The 17,949-nt window shown below is 46.7% G+C and overlaps 1 protein-coding gene across 1 annotated transcript in view; it reads right to left on the bottom strand.

Moving 5' to 3' along the window:
• The window catches only part of NDE1 (nudE neurodevelopment protein 1), a 178,921-nt gene that overhangs the window by 128,170 nt on the left and 32,802 nt on the right, over positions 1–17,949 (bottom strand). Inside the window, exons 2-3 of the mRNA XM_078663189.1 lie at positions 8,905–9,034; positions 4,520–4,673 (exon numbers count right to left, since the gene is read on the bottom strand). Of these exons, the coding sequence (XP_078519315.1) occupies positions 4,520–4,673; positions 8,905–8,990 (240 nt within the window). The 5' untranslated portion in view covers positions 8,991–9,034. The remainder of the gene's footprint in view (positions 1–4,519; positions 4,674–8,904; positions 9,035–17,949) is intronic.

Raw genomic sequence — 17,949 nt, forward strand, 5'->3', positions numbered from 1 at the left:
TACAACCACTGGTATTTTTAACTGAAGCCCTACTGCCAACCACAGGGCCAACAAATCAATCGGGTTACTCAGTATTTGTTTTGTGGTGAATTTCTAGAGCTGCTGCTCGGCAGGAGGACAAGCCTATTATTAAGAAGAATGCAAAAGTGGCTTCTGCCAAACACAAATGTACATCTAAGACAACGTTATGGGATGTATTTATTAGTAGCTAATAGTCTTTGTGTTGCTAACTTGGCCCTAGGCCCCCCAGAGGGTACACTCCCCAGCGCAAGCTCTTGGGAAAAACGTATACAAATAAAAGAGTACAAAGCACACATTAGTAGTCCATACGGTGATGCTAAATCAAGGCAAGTAGAAACTCTAAAGTAAAGAAAACGAAGTGAAAATCCGTAATGTTCTCTTCTTATTATTCTTTGTGTACATCACACGTCTTGATACAAAAGCATAAAGACAGGCAGCAGACGTGTTTCGTCCTTTGGACTTCATCAAGGCTGCAAATAATATAAAGATCGATAAACACATATAGGAAAGCCATTTTATGTTATGTATAAATAACACAATAGTGAGAAAATCACAAGTTAAAAATGAGACTAATGCAACCTGGTTAACTCAAATTGTGAAGGAAAGAGAGGGGACAAAAATGTATATAGAGAGGACCAAGGTAGATACCAGGAGAAGACAGTAATGTGACTGAGTAAAGTGGAAAAGTCCAAGGTGCAGAGCCCATGCTCAAAGTATAGACCGGACCCTGTCAGAGTATGGCGCATACAAAACCAAGAGAGGCAAAAGTCCAAACCTTATCTCCCCACAAAATTCTTAATGTACCACATATCATCCCATGCTAATAGTGCTTGGTGACTAAAAAATGATTTACCACCATCGTAGTGTCAAGTAAAACAGTCTGAGTACTGATTAAAACCAATTCAACATGAGAAGTACATACTGCCACCAAACAAGTATTAGAAAACTAAATGCACACCTCCCAATCAGGAGGAAATAAATTCGACCGGAGATATAACCTATTTAGATGTGATTTTCTTTCGTTTTTTTATACACATAAGCAGTCTACAAAGTAGTGAGAACAGGAGCGTGTACCAAAACTAATTACGTTTAGCCACGCAGTGCATCCCATGGTAAAGTCACCCACACCATGTAGAACATGCACAGCACATGGTACCTGCATATACTTGGATCATGAATTGAGTAAAAATAATTTCATAAGGAGGAGCGTCATGCAAAAAGCACCTACGAACGTTGCTGCCGAGCAGCCCCAAGGACTGAGGCTAAGTCAAAATTGTAAAATCCGAGAGAGGATGAGGGAGGTCGTGATAAGCCTATTCTATAGAGCAGACTCTTCTAACTAGACGGCTTGCACAAGCGTAGACTTAAATGAACTTAGTACGCCGCGAAAAAACACCTCTGCTTCCGTACTTTTTGCCTTAGTCTTATTTTTAACTTGTGATTTACTCACTATTGTGTTATTTATACATAACATAAAATGGCTTTCCTATACGTGTTTATCGATGCATATATATTATGTGCAGCCTTGAAAAAGTCCAAAAGGACGAAACTTGTGTCGGCTGCCCATCTTGGCGTTATTTGTATTAAGACGTGTGATGTACACAAAGAATAACAAGCATTGGCATAGCCAATAGGTCTCGCCTTAGAGATCGAATACGTTTTTAGCCATGCAACACATTATCCTGAGTGCTACAACGTGTACTGTTCTTTAACATGGACACTTTGACACTAATAGGCATATTATAGGACTGCATTGTGAAGTACTTAAAGTTTTTTTTGTCCAACTAATATTAGCTTGGACTGTGCTGTCAAGGTAGGGTAACTCAGTTGTGCAATACCATAGTTTAAGAGATTTGTTTAACTTGTAATTTGGAGGTCAGATTTTGCCATACTAGCTCGGCCGTACATAGTTTTAAGGTTGAAAACATGAGTAGAACTATATAAGGTGAAACGACATTGCAATGCATCAAGGACAAAGGGGTAGGACAGTAAGTAGTATGTAAACGACTAGCCCTTCTAAAAAAAATCGACATCTAATTATGTCCATTCAATGGTATTACGAAATTAAAACAAAAGCTTGAGTAAGCATGTCCGACATCATCGCTGTGAATAGCATACCAAACTGCTGACAGATGCTTGCATTTTGAGGTAATATTCTGAATTGCACAGTTTACTAAGGTGGCATTTACTAGTATTGTCTTTGCATAGGTCATGTTTTATGTACATGTAAAAATTGTCATATTCTGAGAAGGCGGTTTTGCCAAAGAAGTTGTATGTGTTCTATTGTGTGTGGATTTTGCCTCTGAATATTATTAGAGATATGTAAGCGGGTAACCCAGTACTAAACCCAAAAACAAAATATATGCAAATACTATCAAAAGTACCAGAATGTAGCACAGAATGTAGTCAGAAAAAAGAAAAATAGAGAACAAATATAAAAAGAGGCTTATACAAATGCAGGAAAGAATGTGCTACAAATGTGAAAGCGAACCAGAAAGGAATGCAGAACAACGAGTATTTTTTCTTCTGCTTTCTTTTTTAGTTTGTAGACGATAGAAAATGACACCTTTGTAGGCAGGGCCCCAGGACACATCTTGTAACAGTTGGAAAGTATCAGATTCCACCTCTGGACAGATTCCTGCCAGCAGCCAGTCAATGTTAGTTATTGGCCCCAGTTTAATTACAGAATTGATGTGAAGGTGAGGGCATAGGTTCAGGGACCAAGACAATAAATACCACTAACTTCTCCAAGCCCTGTACTGTCAGTCACCCCCCCCTCCTCTGAGCCCCCTCTGAAAAGGCAATGCTCTGAGTGCGAGGCGTGTGCCCAGAAGTGGCTGGCTACTCATCTGTGGCTCCCTATAAGCAGCCTTTGTCTGGCTTTCGGCCTCCTTGTGACCTTCCGCACAAACCTGTGTTTTCCATCTCTTTGTATCTCGGTGGCTTTCTGTTGGGATCATTGTGCCTGTGTGGCTTGGGCCCTTTTCCGTCTGGAGCAGTGTGTCTAACTTACTTTAGTTGAGGGGGTGTCTGCACGCTGTCAGTTTGGCGGTTTTTCTCTGTCAGAACAAAGCACGATATCCTTATGTAATGTAATGGCCTGTATTGCAAAGCGCTCTGACTCCTTCGGGTAAAGTTTGCTCAAAATTAAAAAAAATAACTGCCCACCTCCTGCATTCTGCAAGCTTCGTTACAGCAATATTCTCATTGTGTGGTGTGCTGTATAAAGCCGCGTCTGCCTCCTGGCATGTCTGCCTGCGACTGCCCATGCTTTAGCTGCAGCCCTATTGCACAGCGCTCCGACACCTTTGGGGAAAGTTCGCGCTATATAAAAAAGCCAAACTAAATGTATACATCTGCCACCACCTGCATTAGGCAGGCTTCGTTACAGCAATATTGTCTCATTGTGTGGTGCGCTGTATAAAGCCGCGTGTCTGCCTCCTGGCATGTCTGCCTGCGACTGCCCATGCTTTAGCTGCAGCCCTTGGGGTCCGCACAGAGCCAGGTGTACTGAAGGACTCACTTGTGTGGTTATAGCGGGTGCTTTATAGCCCCTTGAAGTACCAGGCTGGAGTGCTGTGCGTAGCCCAGGAGGCATTGATCGAGTTGTGCTGATGTGAAGTGGGCATGAATAGTGCGCTGTATAAGCCGCGTGTCTGCCTCCTGGCATGTCGAAGAAAAAAACGTTACCTGGGAAGTGAATACATCAGAGAGCCTGTACTTGCTCCAGAGCAGGGAGGTGTCTTCAAAGCCTGTTTTCCGATGACGGGGAGGGTAGAATGGATGGGGTATGCACCCGTTTCCCTTGCGGGAACGAGCCGGAGCACCAAATGTTTGCAAGTTAATTACAAACATATGGTGTCCAAGCTCGCTCCCGCAAGAGATTCGCCAAACATGCAAGCGTTGCCATTCAAAGCAATGGAATGCATGCACGTTTTTGCCTGCAAAGCCGAAGCGATTTCTAAAGGTCTTTTGCCTATGCAGCGCATGCGCTGCATAGGGAAGACCTAAAAACTATGTATAATAAGAGAACATTAAGGATTTTCACTTTGTCTTCTTCACTTTAGAGTTTCTACTTGCCTTGATTTAGCACTACCGTATGGACTACTAATGGATGCGTCAGTACTCTTTTTTGTATAGGTTTTTCTATTTTTAAGAAAGTTAAACTATGTAGGCTAGCATATTGTTACCTAGACTAACATTATGAGATTTCAAGAAGCCTTGGTGGAATCAGGCTCCCTGTGATTGTTCATTAACAAATGCTAAGACACAATATTAGATGCAAGTTTGACTGACTTTGGTACATCCTAAAAATGAAAAATTAACAAACCAGATTAATAAATGGGGACCCTCTATAAGGCTGTCATCTCATGAACCCAGACTCTAGTAATTCAAGAGATAAACTATACAGAGAAAAAAAGTCTTCCAAACTAGGCACCTAAAGTTACATAATCTGTGGTAGATGAGCACAGCATATTTTTATGATGAGATTCTGTACCTTAATGGATTCAAGCTCCATGTGAAGACGGTTATTTTCTGACACAAGATCACGATTTCGGTTTTCTGTATGCTGCAATTGTGCCTCAAGCTCTGCTTCGTATTCTCGACTTCCTTCCTGAAACTCGCGGAGCTCCTCTTGTGCGTCTTCTGCACTAAAGTGGAAATTCCAAAGTGTTAATTAACCACATATCAATTAGCACATAATGAAAAGTAAAACAATTTCAACATGACTGTACAGAGTGTACATGTGTGTGTATATAAACACACACGCACACATACATACACATACAAATACATATACACACACACACACATACACACACATACATACACACACACACATATACACACATACATATACACACACATATACACACACATACATATACACACACATATATATATATAAACCCACACACATATATATAAACACACACAACATTTTGGATACCTAATTTAACCACAGCTATCACTTTAATGATCAAAAGCCTTATTTATGAACTGTAAGTAACCTTGATAAAAACGCTCTGAAACGTTTCAAATAAAAACGAAAAGCAATGACTTCCTAGAACTCAATGTTATTTGCTATACTACTTTACACCTTAAAAAGTGAAATGATTAAAACCACAGCCCTACAGCCTCTTCCATCGTAGTAAACTGAGTGAAAATGTGCAGAGAGGGTGTGTTCGTATTCAGGAGGTTAACAAAAAACGAGTGATGCCAGGTCCTTGCTCCTCCGAAGGAGAGGTTTTCTTTCTGGAAAGTAGTTAATGCAACCTTCCAACAAACTTGCAACAGGGGCCTTCGAAAACGAAAATGTCCACAGTATACATTTAGCCAAATACAACGAGACCCAACGTGTCCAGCCACAGAGATCCTGGAGGATGATGTTAACAGATGAGTAGACAATGCTCCTTTAGAAGCGGAAATGAGTGGGACACTACATGAAGGAGGTTTTGAACATGGTGAACTAGCTGCACACTGCTACGATGAATTTGTTCAGACGTTTTGGGGAGAAAGCAGGCATTTGTGGCTTTAGTCCTTCAAACGAGGGCAGTCTAGCTTATTTCTGTTCATTTCAATAAAAAAAATATATATATCGAATGAAAAAGCAGCATGTGACAAACCACCTGGCAAGCGAATGGAGAAAAACATCTGTATATCAATCTAGGAGTACCAAGTACTGAAGACAGAATCAGTAATTAGCTATGCCAGTTAAGCGTTTAGGCATCTACTGGATTTAATTGTATAGCAAAACTTTCCCACTGTTATGTCAGCGCCCCCCTCCCCCCACCCCCAAATCGGCTGGGCATTTTAAGCCTGTCTTTTTAGTGCTGGCCCTGGAATCCAGAAACAGTCATCTTTCTGCAATACTCTCTTCAAGCGTCCTGAATGTACTAGATCTACAAGGGCCCGACCAGGAAGGCCAGCTAAGCAACCCAGTATCAGCACTGGTTACCCAATCCAGTCAACACTAGACCAAGCAAGTGCTACGGTCAGTCCTTTCACCACCAAGGAGGGGGCTACTCCTATTAAATAAGATGCCTATGAATTTCCCTTTCATCTTTCCACCAGCCTCAACATATATCAAGACCACTATAGGAGGGATTAAACGTATGTTTTTAGGTCGAGCGTAGCGAACGGACCTAGTGTATACTTTAGTATACTTTTAGTATTTGTAAATGGGGGGGTGCACGCGCTGGGACTGGGAGGTGCACGCGCTTTCCGTGTCGGATCTCGGATTTGACCTCGTGAGCGCGCATGTGTGCGAGCGCGACTCTGCCATGCGCTTAGGAAAACGAAACCTAAGAGCCGCGCGACGTGAGCTGTCTACGGTAGAAGCTCACGCGCGCGGCTCTTAGGTTTCGTTTTGACTTGTTTGTTTCGCACACTCCTCTCCCTTGCAGTCCCAAGTTCACCGGACGCAACCTCGAGGAGACCGTCTCTCTTCGCACTGGCTACGGCAGCCTCACCTCGGGCTGCCTGCTTCCCATCTTGCTTCCCATCGGGTGCTGTGACGCTGCGCCGACCGATCGTGGCCTCTCTTCCTTCGCCCGTGGCTTCTCTCCACTCTGATCCAGGGTCTCTCTCGCCAGACCCATCCTGCCCCAGTGCCCCCTCCCCTTCTCTTCCCTGTGGTCCAGGCCTCTCCGCACCCTCTGGAACGGGTTAACACAGCTCGAAGTGCACTAGTCCATCACTTTCCCCCAGACCCGCAGCATCCAGTGAGAGCTGCGGCTCCAGCGGGCGGGGCCGGGTATCTGCCCCACCCCGCCCTGCCCCTCCCACCTCTTAAAGCCGGCCACACTCTCGGAGAGACCAAGTGTACCGGCCGGGACTTGTGAGGGTTGGAGCTGAGTGAGTGAGGCGCGCACAGGGGAAGGTGCTGGCACTGCAGGATACTGCGCCACACCCCTCGGGTACCTGGGCACGGGCTAGGGCCGCCCCTGGGCATCTCCAACTCTAGGACCCGCGGAGCCGAGACCGGGATGGCAAACTTCAGGCTGATGCTGGCTGGGTGAGTGAGTGTCCTCAGGCTTGAGCGCTACAGCGGAAAAAGTGCAGATTGGGCATAAAGGCACCTTCTGTGCACCCTCCTGCAGGCTGGGCGGCCACGGCCCCGGAAGGTAGCTCAGTGGGTTCTGTAGAGCGGGTAGAGTTTGAAAGTTCTGTGCCAGGGTTGACACTTTCGGGGTTGGCAGTGTGCACAGTCCTGTACAGAGCGCCAGTGCAAATGCGCACGGGCTGTGCAAGGCGGCGCTTCAAACTCACTGGCCAGGTGCACAGTGCAGCGAAGGAGGTGTCACTGCACACTGCTGCATCAGCGCTGAACGTGTGCAGTGCCGCGAGTGTGCACGGGTCTGTTCGGTGATAGTATGTGTACACTGTTGTTTCTAAGGTGACAGGGTGTCCGTGGCTGACATTGATTTATGGCGCTTGGTGGGGGGCGAGAGGGTGCGCTGTATGCCCGGTGGTGTGAAGGGTCTGATCGCGTGCACTTGTGTTGTGTGGGGACTTAAAGTGCACAGTGTCTCACTGTCGTGCGCGCAATGCTATTTCTGGATTGCTGGTTACAGTGGCATCAATGATAGGTGACTGAGGACGGTGCTATGAAAGGAGTGGTCGTCTTTTCTGCTTTAAAAGCCCCTACAGCAGCGTTGTCAAACCTCCTGACGTGTGTAGGACAATGCACCAGCATGACCTGGGTTGAAAAATGACAAGGACAACACCAAATTCAGGGGCTCTCTGTCGTCGAGAATGTTTGATTTGCGGTATTTTTGTCCTCTTGCGGTTTGTAAATACAAAACATATTGCATTACAAATGCTATAGGTATCACATTTGCGAAAGTTATAACTATTGGCATTGTAAATGACAAAGCTATTAATTTAGCTATTTAAAAAAAAAACAAATAAAAACTTTGCCATTTACAATACCAATAGCTCAAACTTTCCTAATGCGAGACCTATTGCATTGCAAATGCTTGTTCCTTTTTATGATCAGAGCCAATCTGTTAGAATGTCGGTATAGATAAGAAGACGGTGAAGACTTCATAGGGTTGTTTTTGCTGCTAAGTGTTACCTGAGGGTAAAGGGAAGTTTTAAGAGCATTAGTAGAAACAGAAACAACTTTTAATTCAACATCTCGAGTAAAAATCTGCCACCTCTCCTCCTCAACAGACAGGCAGTTCCTTAAAACACAGCAGCCCGCTTCACTGACAGTTACCATGAAGTGGATAAAAGGTTTCCTGTGTTAAAGTGTTTCCTGGGCTCCTAATCACTGCAGTAGCGCTGTTTAAGGTGCAATTATGTATCTGCCATCAGCAATACCCAGACAAATCCCAAAACGTGAGCTGCTTAACTAATGAAAGCTACCTCACAACAGTGATGTGAAGGATGGTGGGACTGAAGGATGGGATGGAGGGTTCCGAAATAGGAAAATAGTTTTTAGAGGCTAAAGCTTTGCTTCTTTCACCCTGCCAGTTACCTGGACTTAACGAAGTCACTGAAACAGGAAGCCCACTCCACTTAGCTTCACGGCTATTTCAAGGGAAATAAAAAGCATTTTGGGGCAAATAAATAGCAAACTACTTTTTCTACATGCATTACTTGACAATTATTTCAAATAATATGCTATCCATCTCAAACTAAAAAGCAACGTATGAGTTGGTCAACTAAGCCAAGGTGCAGATTAAACATATTCAGGCAGCACGGCCGCGAGAGAGGAATCATTAGCTTATAAAAACGAGTTGCAAAAGAACATATTAAAAAAATGCTTGCTATGTATTCATAAGCAAAATAAATTAGTTGTCCCGGTATATAGGAGGTAGCAAAGCCCCTTAATGTAGGTGGGAAATGCATTGCACCTGCTTCAACTTAACTTACCACTGCTTGGATTTCAAAGCCAGTTCTTTCCAATATTGGAGCTCTTCCCCCACAGATGCAAAGTTACTGCTCCCTAAGTCCTCCATGATGAAAATGCCATCAGATCCAAGACCGTGATTTCATTTCCTTACTGGAAAAAAAAATTATGACCACTTTATTCACAATTTTACCAATGAAACCCCCCGTTTACAGAAAACTACATGCAATATTACACCAGTCTGAAGCATAGAACCACTCGCTAAGTTAATACACATTTATTAAATGTTTATTTATTTTAGTAGGTTGCCAAATACAATAATGAAATTTCAAATATGAACACTGTTCTGGACATACAAAAAAATTGTCTAAGCCTGCTCAAGACAATTTCAAAAATTAGTTAATAAAAACAAACTTTAAAAAAGACATGCTTTAATCCATTCCTCGTAACCATTTCATCAAAATGTAAAAAACAGACAATACATGGCATCAGATTAAACAATAGAAGAAAAATGCTAAGCCTATTCCTGGAAAAGCCTCCACTGGGACCTCCCCTTCACAATCCCCCTAAACAGTAGCAATACCTGGAACAAAAAGCAAAAGACCCAGAGAATGACCCTTTGTATTTATATTTATTAAGCAAAACATTCATTCCCAATGGTCATCATGGCGCTAGGAAACAGTTATCCTGATATGGGAAAGGAGATTGCGGACAGTTTAACCCCTTGGCCGTGGGTCGAATTTTGCCACGGCGTGGGGATGGGGGGCGGGCGCGGCGCTTCGGCGCTCGTGACGGAACCACGCCATCATGAGCCATGGGCAGCGTGTGATCATGACGGCGTGGTTCCGTCACTGCTCAGCCCGCTTATTAATTCGCCCGCACAGATGGGGAATTATTTCTGCGTGGGCGGAGCGGCCGCAGCATGACGGAACCACGCCGTAATGAGCACATGCTGCCCGTGGCTCATGATGGCGTGGTTTCATCATAAGCAGGCAAGGGGTTAAAGGGGTGGTACTTCAGGAAGACAGTAGGTCTCTTTGGCTATGTTCTAGGGAACATCCATGTTTTTGATTTCTTCCTAAAGGACAAATATTCGTCCGTTAGGCGAAGGTCTAATAGTTGGTTCCAGTGAACAGCCGCCAGTTTAGAGAAGGATCGAGCTCCTGCTCTAACCTTTTTATTTTTTTTAAAACCTTTATTGTACAAAGAGTGCTCACAAATACGGGCCTACAACCCAACGGGCTGGCCACCACATAGTAGAAGCAAAATTAGCAATACAAGTTTGTCCACAGGATATGACAACAAAAACACAGGAGATAAACCAAAAGCCATAGAGCAATCAGCAGGGACAGGATATTGGAAGGTTGATTTTCTTTTACGGGAACGGGGAGTACAGGATCACGATGGGCAGTGAGTCAAACAACAAGGGAGGGGCCGTGGTGAGCCGCGATCCGGCGATCATTAAAATACAGGATAAAGCCAACACGAAGTAAACATATCGATAAATACAAGCACAATTGGAGTACCACAAGGAGAGGCAATGGCGTTCGCCGTCCAGCGCCCACCCACCACAGCAACAACCCGACTCAACAAACATACGTAAAAAGACCCCCATCGTAAAAAGCAATACGATACGCACCCCAACAAAAGGAAGGAAGTCCCCCATGAAAGAGGGAAGGGAAGGAAGAAAAAGGAAAAAAAAAAGAAGGGACTCCTACCCAACCGCGCGCCCCCTGGCGACAAAGCAGGAAAACAGAAACCGGTACACGGCATACATTAAAGGTCGATGACAGAACACATAGCGAACCATAATCACAATACGACCGGAAGGTCAATGCATCAGAAACACCCCAGGGGGACACATGACGAGACAGGGTCCCGAAAAAGCGAATACTCAAGAGCCATAGAACAAAAAAAAGGGGGGAAAAAAAAAAAAGGGGGGAAAAAAGACCCCCCAAAGTGACAGACCCCCCCACCCACCCCTCAAGCCCACCCTGCACCCCTGCAGAAGGCTATGGCCTACCCCCCAGCAGCGTGCCTGTCGCCCTAATTAGAACCCGAAGTATAGAAGAGCAAGAAAAGACGGAAACAAAAGACAAAAACGGGGGAGGGGAAGGGAAAAAAGGGGAAAAGAACACACACGGGAGAGGGCCAAGAGACAGTATTATCTGCACCCGCCTGAGACAAAGGGCAGAGCCCTCGGGAAGTCAAAAAGTATCAGGATACACTCCAGGAGTACCATAAAGTCACATATAAGCATACCGTTACATGCCGATCATCCAACCAGTACAAGACTACCGCACACAGAGGCAAATTTGTATCAGCCCTGTCCTTGTTTGTCCAAAGTTGTAGCGGTCCGATCCATTAAGAACCAGACCGCGAAGAACCGAAGGCATAGAACAGGGAGATCAGTCGGCAGTCCAGATAAGACACGTGGAGTAAAACACGGAAGATCCAGGAAAGTCATGGAACATCGCACACAATGCAGGCACAGTTTCAGGGACAGTTCAAGAGAGGCCGACCCAGCTGGGTTGGCACAGGAACCATGGCCGGTCGGTCGAGGCGAAAAGAGGCAGGAAAAGTCATCGAGTCCAGGCCAGACGGAATCCGGCCCCCTGACCAGCGGCAAAGGAGACAGCACAGGACGATGAAGGGCAACGGAACTCCGCACACCCACAGACGCAGCTGTCGCCGGGGCCACTTTTCCTAGGATAGTTCCAGCCGCACCCTGCAACGGTGAAGCCACACCCGGTTTTGGGGGCCCGAACGGCCCGAGGAGAGGATCCACCTCCAGGGTGAAGACGGGTGCAGCCACAGAAGCTCGCCAGGAGTGCAGGACGTCCAGGATATCCTTAAGTGTAGGAAAACCTTTACAGTATCCGGCACCCGGGCCATGCGGCGGGCCTCCAGCGCTCGTCCAGGCCCGGCTGAGACACTCCGGGTCGGCCGCCATCTTGGAAGCCCGGCGAGGCCGCGGCGGCCGTCAACCTCCGTCGGGGCAGCAGCGAGGCAAATGAAGACCAGCCGACCGGCGGCAGGGCACCCCGGGGCAGGAAGGGGGGCCACCAGAAGATGGGGACTCGCCGGCTCCCCAGTGCCGCCGGTCCCGTTCTCCGAGTCCGGGCGGAGGAAATCAAAATGGCCGGACCGGAGAACAAAGGGGGAGCAAGCCGGATATACGAGTAGCCCCGTCAATGGAAGGCAGCGCCTCCACCCAAGGCCTCCGGCCCACCGGAGCCGGCCAGCAAGCACAGCCGGCCTACACGCACAACGACCTCCACGACCACGTCCACTGCGCCATCAAGGGCCGATCATCGTGCTCCGTCCCGTCCGGGCGCCGCCGAGAAGGTCCAGGCCAGCCCGCCCCGGAGGCCCCGAAGCGAGCGGGAGCGCAGCACAGGATCCACGGCACCCAGGACCACCGGAGCAAAAGGTGAGTGCCTGCAAGGCGTCTTAGCACTACAGCACAGCAAAGAGGGCTTCCCGGGGCAGGATAACGGCAGGATAGATGATAAAAACAGGCAGGCGAACGGAGCCGAGCTAAAACGCGGCCATCTCGGACGCGAGCTTGGCTCCTCCCCTGCTCTAACCTTCTTGATCCGTTTGATCTTGGCCAGAGCATGACGGCAAGATCTCAGATTTCGTGTGGGAGCATAGAATTCTATTTTATCCTGCAAGATGCGGGGCCACTCTTATGTAGTGCTCTGATGAATTTACCATTTTAGGAGATTTTAATTTTTATCTCGAAGATAGGGATAACAGAGAAACAGAGGCACTACTGGAAACACTGGGAGCAGTGGGTCTAAGGCAAAAGGTCCAGACCCCTACCCATGAAGCTGGTCATACGTTAGATGGCATCTTTATGTCAGTCCACGGCCTTATCTCTACTGATAGCCTGCCTCTAACTTGGTCCGACCACTCGTTTGTCAAATTTACTCTCCCAACTAACTCTTCCAGACCTAACAGGACTTCCAAGACCCCTGTTATGACTAAAAGAAAATGGACAGAAAAACTCTCCACACTCAGCTGGAGGTTTCCCGTCCGCAACTACTTGGGCCCCCCGAGACTTCAGCCCCGAAATATTCCAAATGACTAAATGATGCTTTCAAAGCCTCCGTACCCATTAAACAAATATCAGGAAAAAGGCAAAACCCTACAGCTCCTTGGTTTTCCAACGATCTTCGGAAAGAAAAACAGAAATGTCGACAATTAGAAAGACGGTGTGCCAACTACTGCTCAAATGAGAAAAGAATTTACAAAGCAGCCCTATCACAGTACAAACGCCTACTGATAGCTGGAAAAAAAGATTTTTACACCAAACAAATCGAAGAAGCAAAGAATTCTTCTAAAGAACTTTTTGCAGTGGTTAACAAACTAGCCACTTCTAAGACGCTTGGGATCCAGAGTGACCAAAAGCTATGTGATAACATTGAAGCCGCCTTTAGAACAAAAGTGTTGAACATTTTAAAAAACTTTCTAGACTCAACCCATTCCTACTCTAGTGAACCCCCCACTAGAGAGCTCAGCACTAATACGCTTCTTGCGTTTTCTCCCATTTCTACTGACACTGTAGCCAGACTTATTCTGGTTTTTAAGTCCGGGTCTCCCACTGACCCTTGTCCACTAGCATTTCTTAAAGAAATTGTAGACCTGGTCAATCCAGGACTTACAGAAATCTTTATCTCAATGTTAATTTCTAGGACCTTCCTTTCCATTTGGAAGGGCACATCTATTTTACCATTGCTGAAAAAACTCTTGCTGGATGCTTCAGACCCCAATAACTATCGGCCTATAGCCCGGCTACCACTGCCGGCTAAAATAATTGATAAAATTATGAATTCCCAGCTGACTCAATTCATCAATGAGAACAACCTGCTAGATCCCTCACAGTTCGGCTTTTGTCGTGAACATAGTACCGAAACAGCACTCATCAAGGCCACAGAAGAGATCAGGGCGGTGATGGATCGAGGTGGCACAGCGGTGCTGATACTCTTCGATCTGTCAGCCGCCTTTGATACCGTTGACCACTCTCTCTTGCATAAGTGGCTCGAGAGATTAGGGGTCGGGGTCCAGCACTGGCCCTATTGTCCTAATTTCTTAAGGATAGGAGGCGAACAGTCTCGGTCGACACATACCTCTCAGATTCTTATACCCTTCCATGTGGAGTGCCTCAGGGCTCCTCGCTGATCCCATCACTCTTCAATGTATATGTTTCGGAACTGGCTCCGCAAATTCAGAGTTTTGGTTTTAATCTTACATCTTATGCTGACAACACTCCGATTGTGGTGACAGCATACAAAAATGAAACCCCCCTACCCTACAGTTTCAAAATTGCTTGCGTACCGTCAATCAATAGATGAATACTCATTGCCTCAAGCTAAACTGAAAACAGAGATTCTGATTTTTGGCAATTTGCTATCTAGCTGGGGCAACCTCCGGTGGCCAGCAGAGATGAGTGAGCCCCCAAACCTGTGGAAAAGGCCAAAAACCTGGGGGTGTGGCTGTACTACAAACTCTCTCTTAACCAACACACTAATGCAACGGTTTCGGCCAGTTACTTTCTCATTAAAAAGGTGAGGAAGATCCTTCCTTACCTCCTTGTAGAAACTAGAAAAACTGTAGTCACATCCTTAATCCAGTCAAAACTTGACTACTGTAACGGACTACTTGGAAACGTACAGAAGCAATGCTTGAAAACACTTCAAAGTGTACAGAATTCAGCGGTACGGCTACTATCTAACATTCCTAGGAATAATTTGGTCACCGCTGAAATTCGAAGGTTGCATTGGCTTCCAGTGGAACAACGGATTACATTCAAGGCACTCTCTCTTGACTATAAAGCCCTGAGCCATAGGGGTCCGGTCTTTTTGCAGAATCATTTTGCCTGGTATGAACCTACCAGACCGCTTCGCTCCTCCGGCACCAAACTTCTGCAGGTGCCAGAAATCCGCACCTTACAATGGGGTGGTCGCAGCTTCCATTTTTACACCTCTAAGCTCTGGAACTCCCTTCCGTTCGAACTCAGAAGCGCAACCACCCTCATCTCTTTTAGAAGGGGCCTGAAAATCTGGCTGTTCCAGAACTAGTTGTCAGTGCAGACCACCCGCTATCCATAGCGCCAAGACACCTCCGGGTATACGAGCGCTTTATAAATTAAAATAACATAACATAACTCTGTGTCATAATCCTATAAGGTGCACAAGTAAAAGTAGCATGATCCAGAGGGCACCAACACTAACCTACCTGAAATAAGAATGATTTCGAGAAAACCACCACAGTAGCAGCTAACATTAAAGAATCCCAGGTCATAAACACATAATTTTAATGAGCTGCAATATACATGGCAAAATACGTAGTGCATGCTAAGGTGCAGCATAAAACCCTCCAGGCCCACACTCAATCCAACAAAGACCTCTATAATATGACAGGTTTAAACGGATTAGGCTAACCATTTGCTTCAGATATGAAAATATTAGGTATTAGCTCAAGAGACCAACCGATTGTCATCAGGTAGCAGCAAATGTGCTTATCCCTTAATATATTGAAGGCACCGTCTTAAACCCTCTACCCACCATAATGAGGAACTTAAAACTGTAAGTGTATAATGCACAACAGGCATAAGACCACAAAAAGTGCAGAGTGCCTAACGGACGTAGGAGACAAGGAGATACCTCCTGCAGGGTTATAGACTAGCCTTTGTGAGCATTGTTTTTACCTCACATCTAGGTACCCACTAGCAGCCTACCTTCCCAGTGTCACCATCTTAAACACTCACCCCATCATGATGAGGGGCTGTAAAGTGCATGATGCATAATGGGCGTGAGACCACAAGCAGTAACCTACAAGGTGCAATATTATTATTATTATTTAAATGTCTATGGCGCACAGCTACCTGGAGGTTTCCTGGCGCCTACGGACTCGCACTACAAAGAAAGGGCCAGAGCTCTAATGATTAAGAACCGCCCGCCCACCCCCCACCCCCTGCACTGTGGCAAAATTTGTGTCACGGCCTAGAGGTGAAATTAGCAAGGGCTAATTACAAGAAAGTCCAAATAAATGCAAAAAAAGATTTCGACCAAGACAGGTGTGTTAGCCTAGCTAATGCCAGTAATGAGAAGGACTGGACTAAATTTTGGCAGTTGGTTAAATGGGGTAATAGTCGAACTGGATCTTCACCAGTTACTAACGTTCCTCCAGAACTCTGGGTCCAGCATTTTTAAGGTCAATTTGCTTGGCCCTATGGCACATGTATTGAGTACCCTGAGCTTAATACCGAGGCAGTTCTACTATTTAGCAAAGAAGAGATGACAGTGTGTTAGAGTCGCTGCAGGGAGCGCAGCGCGCCTGGTCCGGACTGCATTCTGGCTGACCTCTACAACAAGCATTTGCAATGCAATAGGTCTCGCATTAGGAAAGTCTGAGCTATTGGTATTGTAAATGACGATTTTTTTATTTATGTTTTGTTTTTGAAAATAGCAAAATTAACCCCTCCCATACGCCGCCCGTTTTGCGGCACTTCCGCAAAACGGGCGGGGCCGCGTCGGCCATTGGCCGACGGCAGCACCAGCGAGGTAGCGTTTCCGTCGGCCAATGGCCGACGGCAGCATGGAAGGAATTAATAGCTTTGTCATTGACAATGCCAATAGTTATACCTTTCGCAAATGTGACACCTATAGCATTTGTAATGCAATATGTGTTGTATTTACGTGACTTATATGTATTGATATTACAAATTACAATGGCTTTTAATTTTTTTTCAATAATTAATACTTAAATAAAAGTTATGTAATTTATAATGGCAATAGCTCAAACTTTTGTAAATAACTTTTGTGAAGATTATGTTCAGTGTATTTTATTGTGACGAAAATCCAAGAACAGAAGTGAAATATTAATATCTTTTTGTTATACTTGTAATAAAGCTTGAAACATTGAGAGAACATATTAGAACCAGGTGCTGTTGAATGGTTGCACAGATTGATGCTGAGGTAGCGCTGATTGATGTTGTGATGGCGAACGAGTGATGCTGTGGCGTTCAGTGATGCTGTGGTAGGGCACGGTGATGTGGTGCCCGAGTGATGCTGTGGTGGTGCGGAGTGATGCTGTATGCTATGCTATGTTTTGCTATGCTATGTTTTGGTTAGCTATGCTATGTTTTGTTGTGTTTTGCTATGTTTTGTTATGCTATGTGTTGTGTTTTGTTATGCTATGTTTAGTTTTGCTATCATATGCTTTGTTTTGTTATGCTATGCTTTGTTGTGTTTTGCTGTGCTATGCTTTGTTATGCTATGCTATGTTTTGTTATGCTATGTTTTGTTGTGTTGTGTTTTGCTATGCTATGTTTTGTTATGCTATGCTGGTGAGTGTGTGTGAGCGAGGGTGGGTGAGGGTGTGACGGTGGGTGAGGGGGGTGTGCGAGGGTGAGGGGGGGTGAGGGGGTGCGAGGGGGTGATGGGGTGCGAGGGGGGGTGAAGGTGTGTGAGGGGGTGTGAGAGTGAGGGGGTGTGAGTGAGGGGGTGTGAGTGAGGGGGTGTGAGTGAGGGGGTGTGAGTGAGGGGGCGTGAGGGCGAGGGGGCGTGAGGGCGTGAGGGCGAGGGGGCGTGAGGGCGAGGGGGCGTGAGGGCGAGGGGGCGTGAGGGCGAGGGGGCGTGAGGGCGAGGGGGCGTGAGGGCGAGGGGGCGTGAGGGCGTGAGGGCGAGGGGGGCGTGAGGGCGAGGGGGGCGTGAGGGCGAGGGGGGCGTGAGGGCGAGGGGGGCGTGAGGGCGAGGGGGGCGTGAGGGCGAGGGGGGCGTGAGGGCGAGGGGGGCGTGAGGGCGAGGGGGGCGTGAGGGCGAGGGGGGCGTGAGGGCGAGGGGGGCGTGAGGGCGAGGGGGGCGTGAGGGCGAGGGGGGCGTGAGGGCGAGGGGGGTGTGAGGGCGAGGGGGTGTGAGGGCGAGGGGGTGTGAGGGCGAGGGGGGTGTGAGGGCGAGGGGGTGTGAGGGCGAGGGGGTGTGAGGGCGAGGGGGTGTGAGGGCGAGGGGGTGTGAGGGCGAGGGGGTGTGAGGGCGAGGGGGTGTGAGGGCGAGGGGGTG

Source organism: Lissotriton helveticus, chromosome 10, assembly GCF_964261635.1.
Source record: "Lissotriton helveticus chromosome 10, aLisHel1.1, whole genome shotgun sequence".
NCBI classification, from domain to species: domain Eukaryota; kingdom Metazoa; phylum Chordata; class Amphibia; order Caudata; family Salamandridae; genus Lissotriton; species Lissotriton helveticus.